Source organism: Platalea leucorodia (genome assembly GCF_965183815.1).
Source record: "Platalea leucorodia genome assembly, chromosome: 9".
Taxonomy (NCBI): Eukaryota; Metazoa; Chordata; class Aves; order Pelecaniformes; family Threskiornithidae; genus Platalea; species Platalea leucorodia.
Genome location: NC_138831.1, coordinates 35024916 through 35043485, shown reverse-complemented (window position 1 = coordinate 35043485; position 18570 = coordinate 35024916). Strand labels below are relative to the sequence as shown.

Below are 18570 nucleotides of genomic sequence, written 5' to 3'. Positions count from 1 at the left end.
GCTGTGGTAGGAGACACATACAATTATGACAACTATTTTCCAGTCTTAAAGAATACAGACATTTTAGGCTGCTTCCATGCAGGCCACTGTACCTATTTAAGGGTTTAAATGCTGAGTATTCAGACACTAATATAGTTTCAATGCATACATATTTCTTCCATTCAATTCAACAATAATCTGATGGAAAGACCATGCCTCTTTATAAAACTCAAGGGTTGCACAAGGCCACCTGAATCGATTTTAAAAGTTGTTTCCTCCCTCTCAGCAAACATTGAAATGAATATTTTAAAATTAAGCAGTCATCTGGCCCAAAATTTAGTGCCCAATTTACCTGTGTTAATATTTTATTTAAATAAGCTTTAGCGAATGCGTAATCCATCAAATCTCTCAATATTTCACATTCAGCCCTTCTCCAGTTTTACTACTGAAGTCACCTTAAGACACACTTTTCTCTACATGAACTGTTTATGAGAATCTTAAATCATGAAACGAGAATATTTCCTAACTGCATAAATATGTGAACTTTTATTTAAAAAACAGTGGAAAAGATTAGCCAAGTTCTTCAGCTTTAGCCACATACACAGCTACAGTAAAATGAGGTTTGGCCTATCAACACAAACCCCAAAAAAGATGTTCTGCAATGGCTAAGGTAAATTCAGACATACTGTTTTTTGCGTCAGTGCCCCTTGCGAGTGTTGGTTTGGATCATGAAAGCTGCTAGAAAAATTAAAAGAGCTATTCTGAAAGATGACATTTCTTCAAAAGGTTAATTTATTTTAGGAAAATTCATTTTCTAATATGAATAAAATCAATACTCAAGCTACAGCTAGTTACTGAAATTTAACATTAATACAGATGAACAGAGCTACAATAATTGTATAACCCTTTGCCCACAGCAAATGAAAGGTAATGCGATTATCTTAAGTCTCTAGTTGCAGCAATTCCAGGCTGCATTATTTCTTACTTGACATGAACAAGCATCATAGTCACAGGTGGTTACTGGTTTTTAGCTAATCTGCAATAATGTGGTCTTGCAACCAACCCCTAAAGTACTTCCAAACCTTAGCAAATACCAGTTGATTTAAAGCCACGTTTTCTTCAAGCTATTTGTTGTACTGCACATACCGCACACCTATGTGAAACATACACATTTCCTTCCCATACTACCCAAGCTGTGTAAGACTTCAAAGCCCTTCATTATCTCCTCTACAGCATGCTCCTTCTTACCAGTGTCACTGCAAATCTATAGCAGAACAGTCTTTATTTGGTTCTGCTCTGATTATCACCAACAGAAGCATCAAGTAAGTTACAACTAGAGAACCCCAATTCTTCCTTTTCTCATACTTTCCACCCTACTAAACTGGTTAAAACTCTGTGTGCTAAAGAGAACAAATCAGCAACACAGCTATGATGTAACACAACCCTTCTAGGAAAGCAAGAATACACATTTTATTGTAATCATATGTCAAGAACGGTGCTGAGGAAGAAGCATCTGCTTTGTAAGAACATGTATTTAACACTATAGCAGGAACTTAGTCCCCTTCAAAAATGTTATACTAAGCAATTCTTCCACCTTGCATTTTATAAGATATCACCAATCCACACTTGAAACATCTACATGAATTCATTAGCCTTGTGTGTAAAGGCTCACACCTCTCTGCAGAAAACAGCTTGGGATACAGGGAATAAACATGGACAGGAAGGGAAAGAAAGTGCCTCTGTCACAGAAGAGTTTTGGACTAGGGGACTGATTTTACTCATAACTAGTTTTTGAAGTTGCTCACTAGTATTCTGCAGATATTTTTCATATTTACACAGGGACCAAATTGATATGCACATTCCTGCTTCTGTCATCACAGTTCCTTGTGTGTTCATGAACTTGAGAAGAATAAGCCAGACTACATATAAATAGCATCAGCAACAGCCCAATATCAGTAACTAACAAGTCTATGCTGTTTCTAATTTCTGTAAGGTCAAATCCTGGCAAAAGACCGTTATTAAAATTATAGGCACAGCTCTAGTATGGAGAGGGAAAGGCAATGTCTGTAAAAACATTTTGCATTTTATAGAAGAAAACAGATTTTTGTTTCAAAGTCATCTTTCCCTGCTATGAGATACTTATGTTTCTAATTTCCACTACACAGGGTTTGTTAAAACTACACACAAGCCAAACTATACTAAAACACTGCCAGTGAACTATTAGGATTGCTTGACTGCGGGCACAACAGCTTTAACCTTGGCCAAGTTTTCATTTCATGAAATGCACTTAGATGCCAGGTTAAGCTGCCTCAAACTACAAAGCTAACAATGTCACATGGCAGACATTATTGATACATTTAAATGCACCATAATTTAAAAAGAAAATCTATCAAGTTTAATGCATGTGCTCAAGTAGGTTTTTACAAGAGACTTTGAACAGATCAGGTGTCACCGTTTGTTACAAAGAGGGAACAGGAAGTTATTCACAGGCATTTTGACGACTTCTTCATTGAGCAACATATAAATACTCTTGCTCAAAGATACAGTATTGTCAGAATTCCAGGAAAATTGGATTATATCATCAGCAACAACACAGTATATTCCTGTGACTGCAGAGGCGCTGTGGCCATAAAAAGGATTAAAAGCCAATCTTATGTAATAACATCACATTTGTTCTGTTTTGTTCAAGTTTTGCCACCGTTTCTCCCAATGTGAAAAACCTGTTGCTGGAGTCTGCAGGACTTCAAGAAAAGTCAAATACTATGGCACTTGTAGGGGAAAAAAAAAAGATAACTGTCAATATCAAGATTCCAGTTTCGCTGCAAAGCCACAAGAAAGTCTGGCTGATTTCAGGTTCTGTTAAAATTTCAATTTCAACCAAGTTTGAACAAGCTCATTTTGATCTAGCTGTACGCCATTTTACAATCTCTGATCTAATCTTATTAAATTTCACAGACTGAGGTGGTACCAGATGACATCCAGAACACTTTTATTTTGAGCTTTTGAGAAAAGCTCAAAAGCCTTATGGGAAAAACTTAACCAGTGTGAAATTTAAACTGAAGGGAACTCTGCATAGGCTCCTGTGAAACTAAACTGTATCTTGTATACATCTTGTAAACATAAGCTGCTGCATCAAAAATGAAACTCTGGTCTCAGCAAAGGATTAAGACTCACATTCTTCCTCTCCCTGAGAATATTCTCCCACACCTTTGTTTTGCTCAAGGGCAAAACACAACTTCCTGCAGATTAATGTGGTCAAAAGATATAGAAAGTCCACAAAAAAATTGTTTTTTTTACAATGAAGTGCAACACTTTGCTATTAATCCAGTCCCTATGTACATTTCACTACCATTAGGTCTCACAAATTGCATTTCTCCTGTAAAACAAAGATTGGCCACACTATTCCCATTTTTGAGATGGGGAATCTAGGCATTAAGAGCACATTTGGGACAAAGATGCATCACGTGGTGGATACAAGAACCAGTTCCCAGCAAGCCACCCAAAGGAAGAAAGTCACAATACTATTGGGCTCCCTCTCCATTAAAAAAATTGGTTCTTAACAGGGCTACAGAGTCTGAAGAAGAGCTTTTGGGTCCAGTTTGCACATTCAGGTATCCTTACACAGTGCTGTATTAACGATAACCAAAGAGGTTAAATGAAATATCCAAGGTCACACAGGAAATCTCCTGCAGAACAGCCCTGCTCGTTTGACTGGAACAGGGATCTGAATCTATACTAGCTCTTAGGAGCAAACAACCAGCCACTCTACATAGTCCAGTGACTTCATCTCTCCATTAGATACTGGCAAGGCTTGAACTTTCCTGCTTTCCAAGTGTCTCTTCTTTTACACGTACACTACCACAAATTTAATGTCTGTGTTCCTAACATGGTAGTACCTTTTTTCATGTCCTTCATTTAAAACAGTAAGGCAACAGTTCAAGCATATTTTAAGACAGAACAGCTCCTTAACTATTTGTTCTGGGTGCATCCATACATGTGTGTCCAAGGGCCTGCATAAAAAGAAAAATATATGCACACACAGCACTACTCTCTCTCTATACGGATCTTCCTCTCAAGGATTTATTTATTCATGTGACAAATTTGCCCAACCCAGTGTATCAAAATTGTAATTTTTGTTTTAAAAGAAGTGCCTAAAAACATACTGGACCGTTTCCAGGCTCTAAAGTAATATTATAATGTAGCTAAATGAAAACAAAGCCTAAATACTTAATTTCCTGCAGACTAGATTTCCAAGATTGCTGTTCCAGTTTCCTGATTAAATAATAGGTATTTTGGAATATTCTGTTCCAGTTCTTATTAGTATTTTCAATTTGCTCCCAAAAATAATCAAAACAAAATTAAGCATTTACTTACTATTTGCCTCCTTAGTAAAAAACAGCTTAGGTCAGACTAAGCTGCACTGTCATCACTTTCTAAAAATTCTTCTACTTTCATTAAGACCTCTGGGTTGTTGGCTCCTGATAGTTTATTATAATTTCTTAGTAGTTTTGTAGTTAACAAAAAAAAAAAAAAATCCTACAGTGCTTAAATTCTAAAGTTTCTGAAATGACTGAATTTGTAATAACATTTCCATCTTATCAGTAATTTATCACTAGTAACAGTAATTAAAATGCTACCAATATTAACCTGTAACCAGTTGGTATAGTAGTGCTATAAAAGAAAAGATGAGCAAACCTTTAGCCAAAAATATACTTTCATACTGTACTTCTAAGAACTCTGACTTGAAGATGAGCTCTGAAATATCACTAATTGCTAACACTACGCTAGCACAAAGGAGGTGCAGCCACAAACTAGCACAGGGCTATCCAACTGCAAACAAAGAAAACCTGATCCCTAGACCATGGACATCACAGGAGACAGCGTGGATTCAAACTGAGAGAGAAAGCAACAAAAAAAAAAATCAAAATGAAAATGAAATACTAATTCCATTTATTGTTTTAATGATTTTTTAGCACTCACCTCATAAATCCTCACACATGCAAGCCTTTATCTTTCCCTACAACCGTTCATAAATAGCCTCCCTCCTACTTCATGATCCCATCTGCCATGTGAACATTTCAATCTGCTAATAAGCTCTCTCTAGCATATATACATTGCCTTTTTAAAAAATTTGTAATAACGTATAGTAGTCTTATTGTACATTCCAACCCCACTGCAGGTAAAACTCTACAAACGGACACTCAACAAGCAAGCAGAGAGAAAGTACACAATCAAATGAGAGTTCTCACAAAATATGCCATACCATATCAAGCCTGCTCTTATACTGTACAACTAAGTGTTCCCCCCCACACCCCAACCCACCCCGGCTTTTCCTATGTTTATCATGACAAAATCATTTGTGGTTGTTTACAGTGACAGTCTTCTAGTATAAACACTACCAGACAACAATGATTTCAAGAACACAGGTTCTTCATTTTTATTTTTGTGCATGACACACACCCTGCAATGATAAAGTTCCCCCATCCAGCATTTCTCTGGGACAATGGCACAAAACTGATGCAGCCCAGTCCTGAACTGACCAGTGCATCACAGCCTCTACTGACATAGATACAACATATAGAGAATAAACCAAAATACCACTCAGTCTACAGGGGGACTACTGACAATGTCTAGTTTTAGGCATCTAATCAAGGTGCCAGGATCTCTTTATACATTCTGCAGAGAGGAATATATAAGCCCTTTTTGGGAATCCTAACCTAATCACCACAATGAGATGCTGAAAGTCAAATGGCTTGAACATTTCCAAGCTGTGATCTCTAGCACAAGAAACATAATCCAGCCAATTAACAGAGAAAAATTCCATAACTTAAACCACAGATCAGTTTGTTCTGATAGTATCATTTATAATTTAGGAATAATTGTGAAGTTTTCATCCATGTTCTAAATAGGAGAACAAGAATGAATATTTATACAGTCAGTCACTTTCTTAAAAATTTTCTCCCCATTGCTTGCTTGTCCAGGTGTTAAACAGACCCCTTACATCTGAGTTTCAGAACATTATTTCTGCTGCAGCCCTCTTTGTTTCTTTGCAATAAAATCTAAATTACTTTGTTTCCTTTTGCTGTTTAACCTCAGAAGAGGGTCTTGTACTAGCTACATGATTCTCTTTTACAATCGCTTTCCCATCTCCCTCGAACGAATTTCAAGTGGTTGAAATTTCTTCTATTTTTTTTCTTTGAACTGCTGTAATGTAACACAAAACAGATTTGGTTCTCTCGGTTACTTAAAAGGCAATAACTATAAATTAGTAATTCCTGCATAAGAGACATCACGTGAAACACTACCACCTCAACCATGGTACAGAGTACACAGTTCTTCATCCGTTTGCCCCTTTTGTGAATGCAGGACCATGCTGCAAGCTATCTTACTACAGGCTATCACAGCTTGTTTTGTTAGTATACATTCATGAATACTCTGAAAAAAGGACTGAGAAAAAGGAAAAGTTTTGAGATCACATTTATTTTGTATTTTTATTTATACTCCCTTTTTCTTGTCTACACTTAATTTCCACATCATGGAAGAAAACTAGTAATTCAGAAGCAGAATCGGTGATCAAGAGCTCAGTTTGTTTATGAGACTGGTGTGTTACTGAATGTTTCTTAATAAACACTCTCAGCATCGTTTGATAGTAGTATATTACTATATTACAGGACTTTATCTTGTTTCTTTAAAAGCGTGTTAGGTGCAGAACATGACTCTACTGGGAGAATTACTAAATTGCATGCACTGCTGTTTGTACTGTGAACTCAAAACAATCAAGTTCATCTCTCTCACTTCCTACCCAGCAAACGCTGCCAGTTGTAGGCCTCAGAAAGACACTTAAAATTACTATCAACAGCTTCAAGCAAAAAAGAGAAACTTTAAACAAGAAATTCAAAACTAAAAGGACTGTCATTGAAAAAAGATGCTACACTAAAATGCTGAAAAAAAGGTCTAAAAGACAGGAACAGAAAAAAAATGACTGGCAGGGAATTACAAAGGTTTGTTTACTCTTCAGCTGCTGTCTTGGAGTCATCATTAGAATCATCATTAGAATCATCAGCTGTCTTGGTGTCAAAGACTGAAGAAGTGAGTATATACTCACTGCTAGACCCAGAGAAAGTCAGTAGCACCCAAGAGTGATCATTTGACTATTCCAACCTAGGGAATACTGACAGATTAATAAACAAACCTGGCTTCACTTGCAGCCTGATATATATCAATCTGTTTAATTAGGGAAAGAAACAAGGCCCAACAACATACAGTATTTTTTATTTTCTATTCCATTAGTAACCCCAGCATTCTTTAAAACTTTGAATTTTCTTAGTTCTATTTTGGAATTTTTAATGTATTATTTTGAAACTAGTTCAGAGAGAAGAGTACCTCAAATGTAGTAAGATTCCCTAATTGTGTCACTTAATCATTAGAGAGAGTAGCATTTACTTTCAGAACTATTTTTGTAGTGATACAATTAAACTCAAAGCTGGTATGTATTTTCTAACACTGTTATCCAGCCTATGAAGACAGATGCATACTGCAGACTAAGGATTACATTCTACCTTTTTAGAAAGACATCTGAATCTGCAAAGTAATTGTTAAAAAGAATTGCAGAAATAAGAACAAATTAAAGCTACACACAACTCCTTCGCTTTCCTACGTCTCAAGCTGCTTCAGATAGGCAGGTTATACATTATTGACTACATTTGACAGGAAAACAAACAGAGACACAGAGTGGAGCACGGAGATAATCAGAATTTAGATTAGCCATTCTATGGTGCATTTCAGCATCTATTTTTGCTCCAAACTGAAGTACACCAAACATTTTCCAAGCAATATGCTATGCAGAATATTTAAAAGCAGTTAAAAAACATTTTAGAATGAAGACATTCTGTAAAACCATTTCAGGTTTGTTTGGGTTTTGGTTCCCCCCCTCAAATTTCACAGTTTTAACTTCATTTTATTTTTATATAATTGCATAACACTACAGCAGTAAGATATAATATAATTGGAAGTTCTAGTGTTTTATTTTTTAAATCTTCAGAGTTACACAAGGAAGATGCTTCCTCTTTGCCATTTAAGAAAATGATCTAGATAATTTGATCTAAAAGAAGGAATATAATTCATACAATTATAAGCATCAGTTAACCTTAATTACACATTCTATTGATATGCTATGGAACTTGAAATGATAAATACAATTTTACAAAGCATTTCATTTTTTAATTTTGGTCAGGACATTTTTCAAGATCGAGATTTTACCTCAGGTATTTGACACTGGAATTTTTTATCACGTAAGAAAAAAGTTTGTTTAATCAGGCTTTTTCTAGCATTAGTATTGTATTTTACTTTTTCCCAGCCACTCTGGTGAAAACATTTTAACATACAATGATAACCTTTTCTCCAATACTTAATCTGCAAGCCAAATTTTAATATTATTGAACTATGTTGTGTCTTTTCACAAGTTTCTTGTCAGGGTGTAGTTCAACAAAACAGTGAAATCTCGCTTTGAGGTTCCAAGTGTTGGAACAAAAAAAAAAAGGTTATGTACACAATTATGACATACAGATCTTATATAAATTCACTCTCATTAAATTACATTTATTTAAAATTTTGATGTCTGCTTAAGGTTATTTCAGTGGGTTTTATTCCATACCTATACTGCATTAATTTAATCAAGAACAGTTTGTCCCCCCATAACTGCCTTAAAATTGGGGAGAAAAAAAACCAAAACCACTAGCATAAATGCTGTATTATATGGGCTGGATAAATATGTCAAATGCCATTGTAAGTAACATCTGACCCTGATCACATCTGTATTACTGAGTTATTTATAATGAGACTAAAGAGTGCAGAATTATAGATTCAGATAGCAGCTTCATGGAAGAGTGAGGAACTCCATCCTTTGGATTATGAGATTCTTCGCAGGACAAGAGGTTGATAGACAAGGGGAGAAGAACAAATACACAGATCTAGGTCTTACTCATTTTGTTTCAACTTAACTGACTTGAATGGTTTGCTATTCACAATTTCCTGTCATCAGATTTTACGCCTGTTTTAGCTCAGTTCAAAGGTAGTAAAGTTATCCTTTCGGTATCTTTTACATGCAGTGATTGCACCTCCTGTGTATCAGCTATCAGAAGTAACTTAAATTAGGTCATGGTCAAAGATCATATACCAAAAAATATTTTAGTGTTTCTTTATAAATGAAGGAAGGCAGAAAGACTTTTTAGACAGGGAGGTCAAGAAACCTTACAGCGGCTCACTTACTCTCTGTAAAACATTTAACAGAAAACCATGCAAGCAAAGGGAAGAAGTGGCAAAAGGAGTTATTTCTTAGCTCCCAGGAATCTGTTTCTGCCATTAACATCTCATTAATGCCAGGCAGGTGTTTCCCAATGCAATGCTTGGCATTAGCAAGTCTTTATGAAGAGAAACAATGAAGAGTCCCATTTCCAACAGTCAAGAAATTATAACGGTGTGTATGAAAAGGCAGAGAGAAAGAGAGCACATTCTATTGTAACTATAGTTTTTCACTTTTATGGTATATTTTACAGATCAACCGTTTTTCCTTGAAAGAAAAAGCCTCCAACAGAGGCTCCATACACAGTATGAGTAAAACTAAATAAAGATCTGGCAAAATGATGATTTTTGCCTCTTTGAATGCATCCTACCTATTTCTGGAAAAGGTCGTGAGCTCAGAGCACAGTGTCCTCAGCTACTATTGATAGAAACCAAACAAAAAATAAGAAAAAAGCAAGCCTTGAATATTAAAAAACTATAGATTTAATTTCCATTTGATTCTGAAATGCATTTCAGCATCTGAATGCCACTAGGCTCCGTAACCTAGTTCTCCACTTCCACAGAGCAAATCTTGTGTGCCATCATATCCTGGGCAAAGCCTTGGTGACAGTTCTCTGCAGCATGTAACTTCTTAACATGGCGGCTCCCACGGTAAAAACAAGGTAAGTGATTCACTATTTCAAGGCCCACTTTTAGGATAAGGTCAAATAACCAGAAACAGTTCATTACATTGGTCCTTCTCAAATGCAAACAATGCTTGACACCAATCTTCACTTGCCTTTCTGCTACTTAGGCTAATACCACAGTACTGATGGCCAGAGCACGCCACTGAGGCACAGACCAATGTTTCATTTGGTACAGTTTCTCAGGCTTTTTTCAAAGTCTTTGTATCTCAAGACATAGAGCTGTACAAAGTTCCTGTGCAGTGAAGAATACACCCCCCTCTTCTGAGCAACCAAGCAAGATGAACAAGCAACCACAAATATTTTCTGTAATTCAGCTGAAGGACAAATACAGATATCCATGTGCCCTTGCTTCTGCTATATTAATCCAGGTATTAGGTTCTTCCTTGTGTTATTATTGATAAAAATGAACACTCTAATGCCTAAGGAACAAGGAGAAAAGCTTCACAGAAGTTAGCACTGTATAGAGTACTTGCTCAGAAGAACCTACAAACTTAATAGAAGAGGATACAGAAAGGACTTAAGTTTGGCTCCAACTTTAAGAAAGTGCACACACAAAAAAAATCCAAATCCACCCCAGACCCTTTTTTTCAGTGTAAGCAATCAACATTACACAAGTAAGCTGAGATTCCTACAGATTCTTTACCCTTACAAGAACAACCATAGGACTACTCTATATTTCAACATATATGAGTTATGAGAACAACCCTAACTTACGGAAAGTACACAGCTCTCATCATTCTGATCTGTTACTCTGATCCTACAGTCATTAAGACTTCCCTAACTTAAAACAATAATGGCACCTATAGTTCTGCTACCTGGACACTAGTGCGCATCAGCAGAGTTCCAAATAGGAGCTCCTTGCCTAACGATGTTTTTCTGATGGAGAGTTAGCTTGCTTGGCAATGCTTCCTATAGCTGACTTAAGTTACCTCCCTATAAAGTTTGCAAGGATTTCAACATCTGATGCAATTTTTTTTTTTTTTTTAAGGCAAATAAAGTCTCTACTGCCAGTCATTTTGCTACTGAAATTAGTCACTGTGTGGATTTTAAAACTGCTCAGATATTTTCAGTTAACTTCGGAAGTTAAATGGAAGATGAAAATAAACTACAATGCAAGAGAAAATGTAATATAAAAGTCAGGAGAGAGAAAATAGTTGTTTCGGGTACCTTTAAAAGATAGCTACAGTTCCCACCCAAATGAAGTTTTATGTGAAATACTAAATGATATTTTTGTAAAGTGCGCCACTGAGTGGTAACTAACATCTCTGCAAAACCAATTTGCTTCACAGCTCACAAATAACCTTTTTTCTGCCTCCAAAACTACAAGTCAGTGCTCATACCTGCCCAAGTACTGGGAAAGACTTCTAGCAGAAGTGTCCTAGATGCATGCAAAAAACGCATGCAACATACTTCCCTATAGGTGCATTTAGTAAACGATTGTCACGGGCAAAATTATGAAGAGCATTCTTTCCTCATACTTTGCTTTATTTATTAAAACCTCCTCAATATTCTACTTGCATTTTTCTTCTAAACTTTAAAGTTACTGAGTAGGATCCTCCCACTGGCTCCGGGAAGAAATAAAAGGATACACTGATTTAAAACAAGCAGAAAAAATATCTCAAAACAAGAAAATACACACCTCAGGCTAAATAGCAAGTTGAAGAAGCCCCATTCGTAGGCATTCTTTAACTTAACTGCATTGTGAAAATTTAGAGTTAGGAGATGGGTAGCAAATGTACTGAAACAAATGACACATACTCAATAATACTGAAACACATTCAAAGCATACGTATTAGCAATAACCAGCTGTGGCACTAAATAAAAGCTAAATAAAAAAAAGTGTGGAACTCAATAAGGCTGTCAATGAAAAAGTTCGTTCACTTTCCAAAATTCACCAGAAAGAACATTGTTCAAATGTGCAGAAAAACAATTTTACACAGAAATAATAAAACTGATTATCAAGATCATTGTTATATTTCTTTCTTCTGCATAGGTAGAATATCACCCGGTTCTTCCTATTTTGCCTAGTTTTTATTTTAAAATTATTTAATTGCTTTAAAAAGGTTTCATTTCATTAGAATTCAGAGTCTAATCTACACCAGGAAGTACAGAATCATTTCAATGATGAGTGAGCTTTTTCTGTAGTACTTGCATTATTATATGTGCCAGTTATTGCAATGTCACAGACAAATAAGAAAGTGAAAAAACCAACAAATTAGCATATTTCACCATAAGAACATACTAAGTTTTGTTAAAGGACTATGTCTGAAAAATGAGCTTTTACGTATCACCTCTTGTGCTGATCAAGTTATAAAGTTTTTACTTCCAGCTCTGGGGGCCAGTTGAACAAAAGAACAGCCAACAGTGAAAAAAGACACTCTCTGGAAGTAAGGAAATGGTTATTGGGATGCTGTTCAGAGGTACTCAGAAATATACTGTTGTTCTAATCTGCCTGCATTATATTGTAATGGCCACAACAACCAGGCTTTAAGAAGGACTTTTGCACACACTACTGTTTTAAAAATCTTCTCTTATGCTATAGCTTATCTTGCTGATAATATTAAACAATACTTTAGGTTTAAAAGGTTATTCTATCTAACATTGGTTAACAACTCAAAAAGGAGAGAATTAATACATTCAACATTCTGGTTTTGACATTAAGACAAAACTTCTCTTTAATGTATTTTTAGTGTTAACAGGTGTGACTGCATTTTATATATTGAGAACTTCCAATTAATGTTACTTGTGGTTGCCTTACATAACATTTTAAATGGTTAAAAACTGAGAAGTGAGAAATACCTTACTTCATACATGTTTAATTTTTATCCCACATGAAGGTAAACCTGTCTCTATCGCATTCTTTATTTTGTTTCTGAGTAATTTTTATTAGAGCAACATTTTCCATCTTTTGTTTCTAAGAATAAGGTAAACTGAAAACACTAACCAGAAACAATGGTCCTGGGAACAAAACAGATCATGTTTTTTTAACACAAGAATGTTATTGTTCTTGTAATGCAGCAAAATGTCCAACAGAGGGTGATAGAGACCATAAATTCGTTAAATGCTTAACTTAAATTATCTGACTCAAAAAAAAAAAACAAAACGTGCAGTTAAGGAAGAGCTACTTACTACAGGGATTTGAATAAGCTTCATTACTTGAGAAACATTTTCAGTTAACTGTAAATGCTGACAAGTTTTCAGAAAAATAGTCTTTTAAGTATCTGACAGTACAAACCAAATTATTTGATTCTCTAATTATTACATCCTTCAGCCACATCCATGTTCACTCCACAGTATATAATATCACTGTTAAGTAAAATTATTTCCTTTATTTTTAATAGTTTTGCTGCCTATGCAAGTGGGATACAAAGTCTCGGAGTCCAAGGAGACAGGCAATATATGCAACTTAATATTCCTTTGTGTATTCAGATTTATTCATCCTTAAATCATAGGGAACATGAGATTTTATATATGGAACAGATAAAAAAGGAACAAGACAAGTAATTTTAATACAGACGAACCTATCCTGAAACATAAAGTACTTTTAAGAAGAATTAAGCATATCTCATCTAACATAAAATAACCGACTTCTCTCAAATGCAAACATGTGATTGACTATTTAGAGGTGAAGCTTCTAATCTTGAACCATGGAAATCACTGAAAAAAGAGTAATTGAGTCAATAATGACAGTGCTTTGAAGCACCATGAAGCTGTAATACTGTATTTTCCTTTAGTCTGACATATATATCTCTGAATACTCCCTCACATACTAACTCAAAACTTTGAAAGAAAGAAAACTAGAGTGTGGCTTACAAACACACAAAATCTCAACATTACTGCATGGTCGAACAGGTCAAGTCTCTTTTCAGCTGACATCCACCTTACAATTTTACTGAGGTTGCAAGTAATGAATAAGGAGTGAATTGCTACAGATCAAAAGAACCAATCACAAGAAGCTGGAAAATGTCTGAATTAAATTCCTCTTCAGAATACAAACACAAACCTTTTAATATTTTAGCTAGATGTGTCTCCCAAAGCCTCCAACGTTCAGCCTTCTGCACAAATGCAGTTAATGCTACTGCATACGAGGACTGTCAACTCCCTCAACTTCTCCCAGCTCACATTCTCATTCTACTTTGCTGTAATGAGAACCACTACAAAGTGCACAGAGTAAGAATTGGCTTTATCTGCTTCATCTTGGCTTTCTCATGGTAATTTATTGCTTATAAGGCACTGAGCACCAGTACAGAACTGGTTCTATTTAAGTCTTTAAGAATGATAGACTACATCACTGAGCATTAAGTAAGCATCACTGTGGAACAGTTTAAATCAACATCGAGATTTTGATTTTTAGGTCTCTTTTCTACACCGGGGGGGGGGGAAGAAAAGAAAAGAAAAGGAAAAAAAAAAAAAAAAACACAAAAAAAACCCACCACCGAACTAGGAATCCCTAGCCTTAAGAGAAGGCTAAGGGAAGGTCTTACTGCCGTCTACATCTAATGGGAGGGTAACAGAGCAGGTGGAGTCGGATTCTCAGAGATGTGCAGTGCTAGGTTGAGAGACCAAGGGCACAAGCTGCAATACAGGGAATGTCAATTGAATAAGAGGAAAAAGATTCCACTGTGATGTTGCTCAAACACTGGAACAGGTTCAAAACTCAACCTGGGAAAGGCCATGATCACTACCTGATACAGCGGGCCCCATTCTCAGTAGGGTGTTGAACTACATGACCTTCCCAGGTACCTTACAAATTGAATTATTCCACGATTCTATGAATCCCAAGATATATATTCACAGTTAGGATTCACAACCTGTTGTTTGTTTATATGCAGCTTTGGGAAGTGGCATTCTGCACAGGCAATGGGTGATTTTCAGAATTCAGAACACTCTCCTAGTAGGCTGCTGAACACCGCCTTTCCCTTCTATCCCAGACCTCCAATACAAATATATCAGTATACACTTTTGTAATTGTACAGTACTGGGAAAATACAACAGCTGGTATACTAAATCTGTTTTTCAGTTTTCTGAGTCATAGATCAGAACTGTAATTAAAACAAATTTCTGGCCCTTTCTGAATTGGTTTGAGATCAAGGAAAGCTTTAAAGAATAATCAACTTCACACAGATTTATCATCTACAAAGGAAATTCAAAGCTATAGCTTTGCTTGCACTAAGAAATACACAACAGAAACATACATGGCATTGTCCAGATGTGCAAAAATAAGAGGAATCTGGACATGCAGAGGTAAAGGTTGTATTCATAACTGATTTCCTCTGGCAAATCAACTATTTAAACTGAACTTGACCTTTCACTATTTGAGTTCATGTGTCACATCTGACCCACTTCTGCTATTTTTGCCAACATATATGGGAAACATCAGCCAAGTGTTAAATGCCCCTTGCTAGGAATTTATTTCTTTCACTAACCTTACTTGAAAGATTACAAACTTTTTTTTTTCTAAATACCATAATATTTTCTTTAAAATTGCTACCATCTTGCAGAAAGCAGTGTATTTGTTCATTACAAAGGGAATCTACACAGTAGACTGCAAAAATTCAACACAGTAGGTCCTTCTGAACCCTTGAAAAATAACCATTCACTCAAGTATTTTCTAAGAGAACATCACCGCTGAGTAAATGGACAGCCAGTAAGACTTGATTCTTAAAAATGGCAAACATGGACCAATCAGAAAAGTTACACTAACACCAGCTAAAAAGCAATCAAAATAAACACATAACTGAATAAACCATTATGTAGCAGATTGAAAAAATACCTCCACTCTAAAGTTTAATCAAAGAAAGATATTATATTTCTCTCTTATTTAAGCTTCCAATCTTTTTGTTCTGATTCTTTCATAGAATCTCTTTTGTAGAAAGCTAAATGTGTGGAAAAAGCTCACTGGAAGTCACCTTAATAGTGGCCAGAACACCTTCTGAATCCAGCCCTTCTGCATTCCATAGTTCGTTCTCAGCAGACAGAAACATTACTTAAAAAATAAAACCTGTGATAACAGTTAACATTTTTCACACCTATTTAAAAAAAAAAAAAAAGAGAGAGTAGTTGAAGACGCCATTTCACAGGTACAGTCATATCAACCTCTCACAGAAATTTAATATGGCATACACAGTCTGCAGGCAGACTTGCTAGAGAGAGTAGCCTTACCTTGCACTGCCCTGCCACACAGATTGAAGTTCCGTTTTGGTCACAGGGCGTCCCATCTATCACCTTTTCAGCTTGTCTCACATAGAATCGGTAACCTATCGCACGGCAATTCAGCTCACACTTCTGACTTCCCTTCACTGCAGAAACAGACAAAAGTCCCCGTTATAAAGACCACAGCAGTAGTTTTAAAAAGTAGAAGCCCATGAAACTTACACTAAGGTCTGAGAGGAAGAAACAAATAGGCAAACTGAATGCAATGTGAATGACTACATCAAATGAATGGTGATAAAGAAACCGGCTCCAAGGTAAGCATTCCAACATACCTTATGGAAATTTAAACAGTATCTCATTTTTTAATGACAGATATTTTCCTAAATGACCAAGAGTATTTTTAGTTTCCTAAAAATTTTGCCAAATTTAGTGTTCCTAAAGCATAATAACATGTTATGACACTTCATAACTCCTAAGTGTCAGCAAAATTACACTGTAATCAGGAAGATGTGCATCAAATTAGGCTCACATATAGTCAATGGTCAGTTCACGTCAAATAAGCATACTAACATTTAGCATTAAGAAACACATAAAACAAGCCAGATGCCAATTTTTTTAAAAATAAGTTCTTTTTTTTCTCTTCATTTTTACAAGTTGCACTTTAGTGACTATTCCTTAGTTCAAGAGAAAATTAACAACAACTTTTTGATTTTTAAAAATATATAGAACACATCATTATTCAAAACCTCGTGATCTCTGTTGACACACAAGAACCAGAAGGAAATCAGTGCATTGAACTCTGGGCAAGAGGAACACAGAAGACAAGAAACAGTTATCTTCTCCTGTGAAAATCTGTTACTTAAACGGATACAGCCTAACACTCCACATATCTTATGCTATCGAGTTTGTTAACACATTTGTGTAGTCTTTCTATTTCAAATCATCTGTCAAGCTGAAGTTGCACACAGTTCATTACCCCTATTTGGCAACTGAAATAACAATATCTTCAGTTTCTTTCCAACCAAGAGTAGCACTGTTACACAGTGGCGGTGAGGTACAAACAGAATTCCTTTTCTTTTGACAATACTTTCCTTGCTGCCATAATCAAGAAGTAAAATTCCCCTGACTTCACCAAGCTTCAGCTCATACCCTCTAATGTAACTGAAACCCACTACTTGATCTATCAAAGGAGATGCTATACACCTAGTTAGCTGCCAGAACATGGTATTCCCAGGATTTTCTACTTGACTTAAGTGTATTTTTGAATCTTCAGCTAAGACATAACAAATACCCAAAATAAATACATGCAATTATTTCAAATATATATTTAACATCTGTTTTCTGTAAAAGCAACAAACTTTCAGCTCAACTTAGTTTAACCCCTGTGTGAACACAGGATTAGTACAGACCAATTCCGAAACCTGGATCTTGGATTTCCCCTCACTCAGCTATTCAATTGCTACTCGTATACATCATCTATTGCGTCTGGCAATCTTTTAAAAAAATCCTCAAAAACCTCTACTAATTTTAAGTGAGGTCAAAGATCTGTTTATCTAGTTCCTTTTTGCAGAAGCTATGCCTGCCATGCTCAACTAGGTATTTCTTCCACTGGCCACTCTTTTAAGATAGATTCACTAGCTTATCATTCCAAGGACTTCATTTAGTTATTTAAAAAAAAAAAAAAAGAAAAAAAAAAGGAAAAAAAGAAGTTAGGTATTTCCTGCAGTTCCATCTCCAAGTATAAGTTAGTTTTAATGATAAACTAAGCATCATTCTTAGCAGCTTTGTCACTTCACACATAACTATTTTCAGAATTCTCAAATAAATATAATCCAGCTTCTGTGATTCATTACGATTGAAATCAACTTGTCCTTTTCTGTGTCTGAAAGTGTCCTATTTTTATAAACTGCAACACTAGCTATCAAGCAGCACCTCTGCAGTATACATTTTCTTATCTTCCCATTCCCTAAAATCAAGTCAAACTAGCCATTTAGGGTTTCTGAAATGTCCTTATCTTCTGTGTTGATTCCCTTTAGTTCAAAGTATCCTGAAGCCTCACATTCCTGAACTCTTCCTCCTCCTAATATCTCTCATTTGGTTTTGATCCTTTAAAATATTTATTTTTGAAATTCTCAGTTTGCCTTCTAGATCCCAAGAAAAGTTTTGTGCTACTCAGAAAGATGAAGAAATTAACTCTTGAAGCATGGTATTTTCTCCTGGACCTCTCTCTTCCTTTACTTATGATTTGATAGGTAAGCCTACTGCATTGCTAATGCAGCATATTAACAACCACAAGCGGACTGAGCTTACTTGCTCTGTAAAATATGACTCCTATTTCATAACTTTTGTCTTTCATTCTTTCATATTAGGAACTGTTCCCGCACATACAAAAAGGAACATTAACACAGCCACAGGCTTTGACCAGTACAAAAAAAAAAAAAAAAAAAAATCA

General features: G+C 35.7%; 1 protein-coding gene across 1 annotated transcript in view; it reads right to left on the bottom strand.

Moving 5' to 3' along the window:
* Positions 1 to 18570, bottom strand: part of THSD4 (thrombospondin type 1 domain containing 4) — a gene marked incomplete at its 5' end in the record, with an annotated part of 307113 nt that overhangs the window by 174721 nt on the left and 113822 nt on the right. The window contains one exon of the mRNA XM_082321424.1: positions 16128 to 16264. Within this exon, the coding sequence (XP_082177550.1) occupies positions 16128 to 16264 (137 nt within the window). The remainder of the gene's footprint in view (positions 1 to 16127; positions 16265 to 18570) is intronic.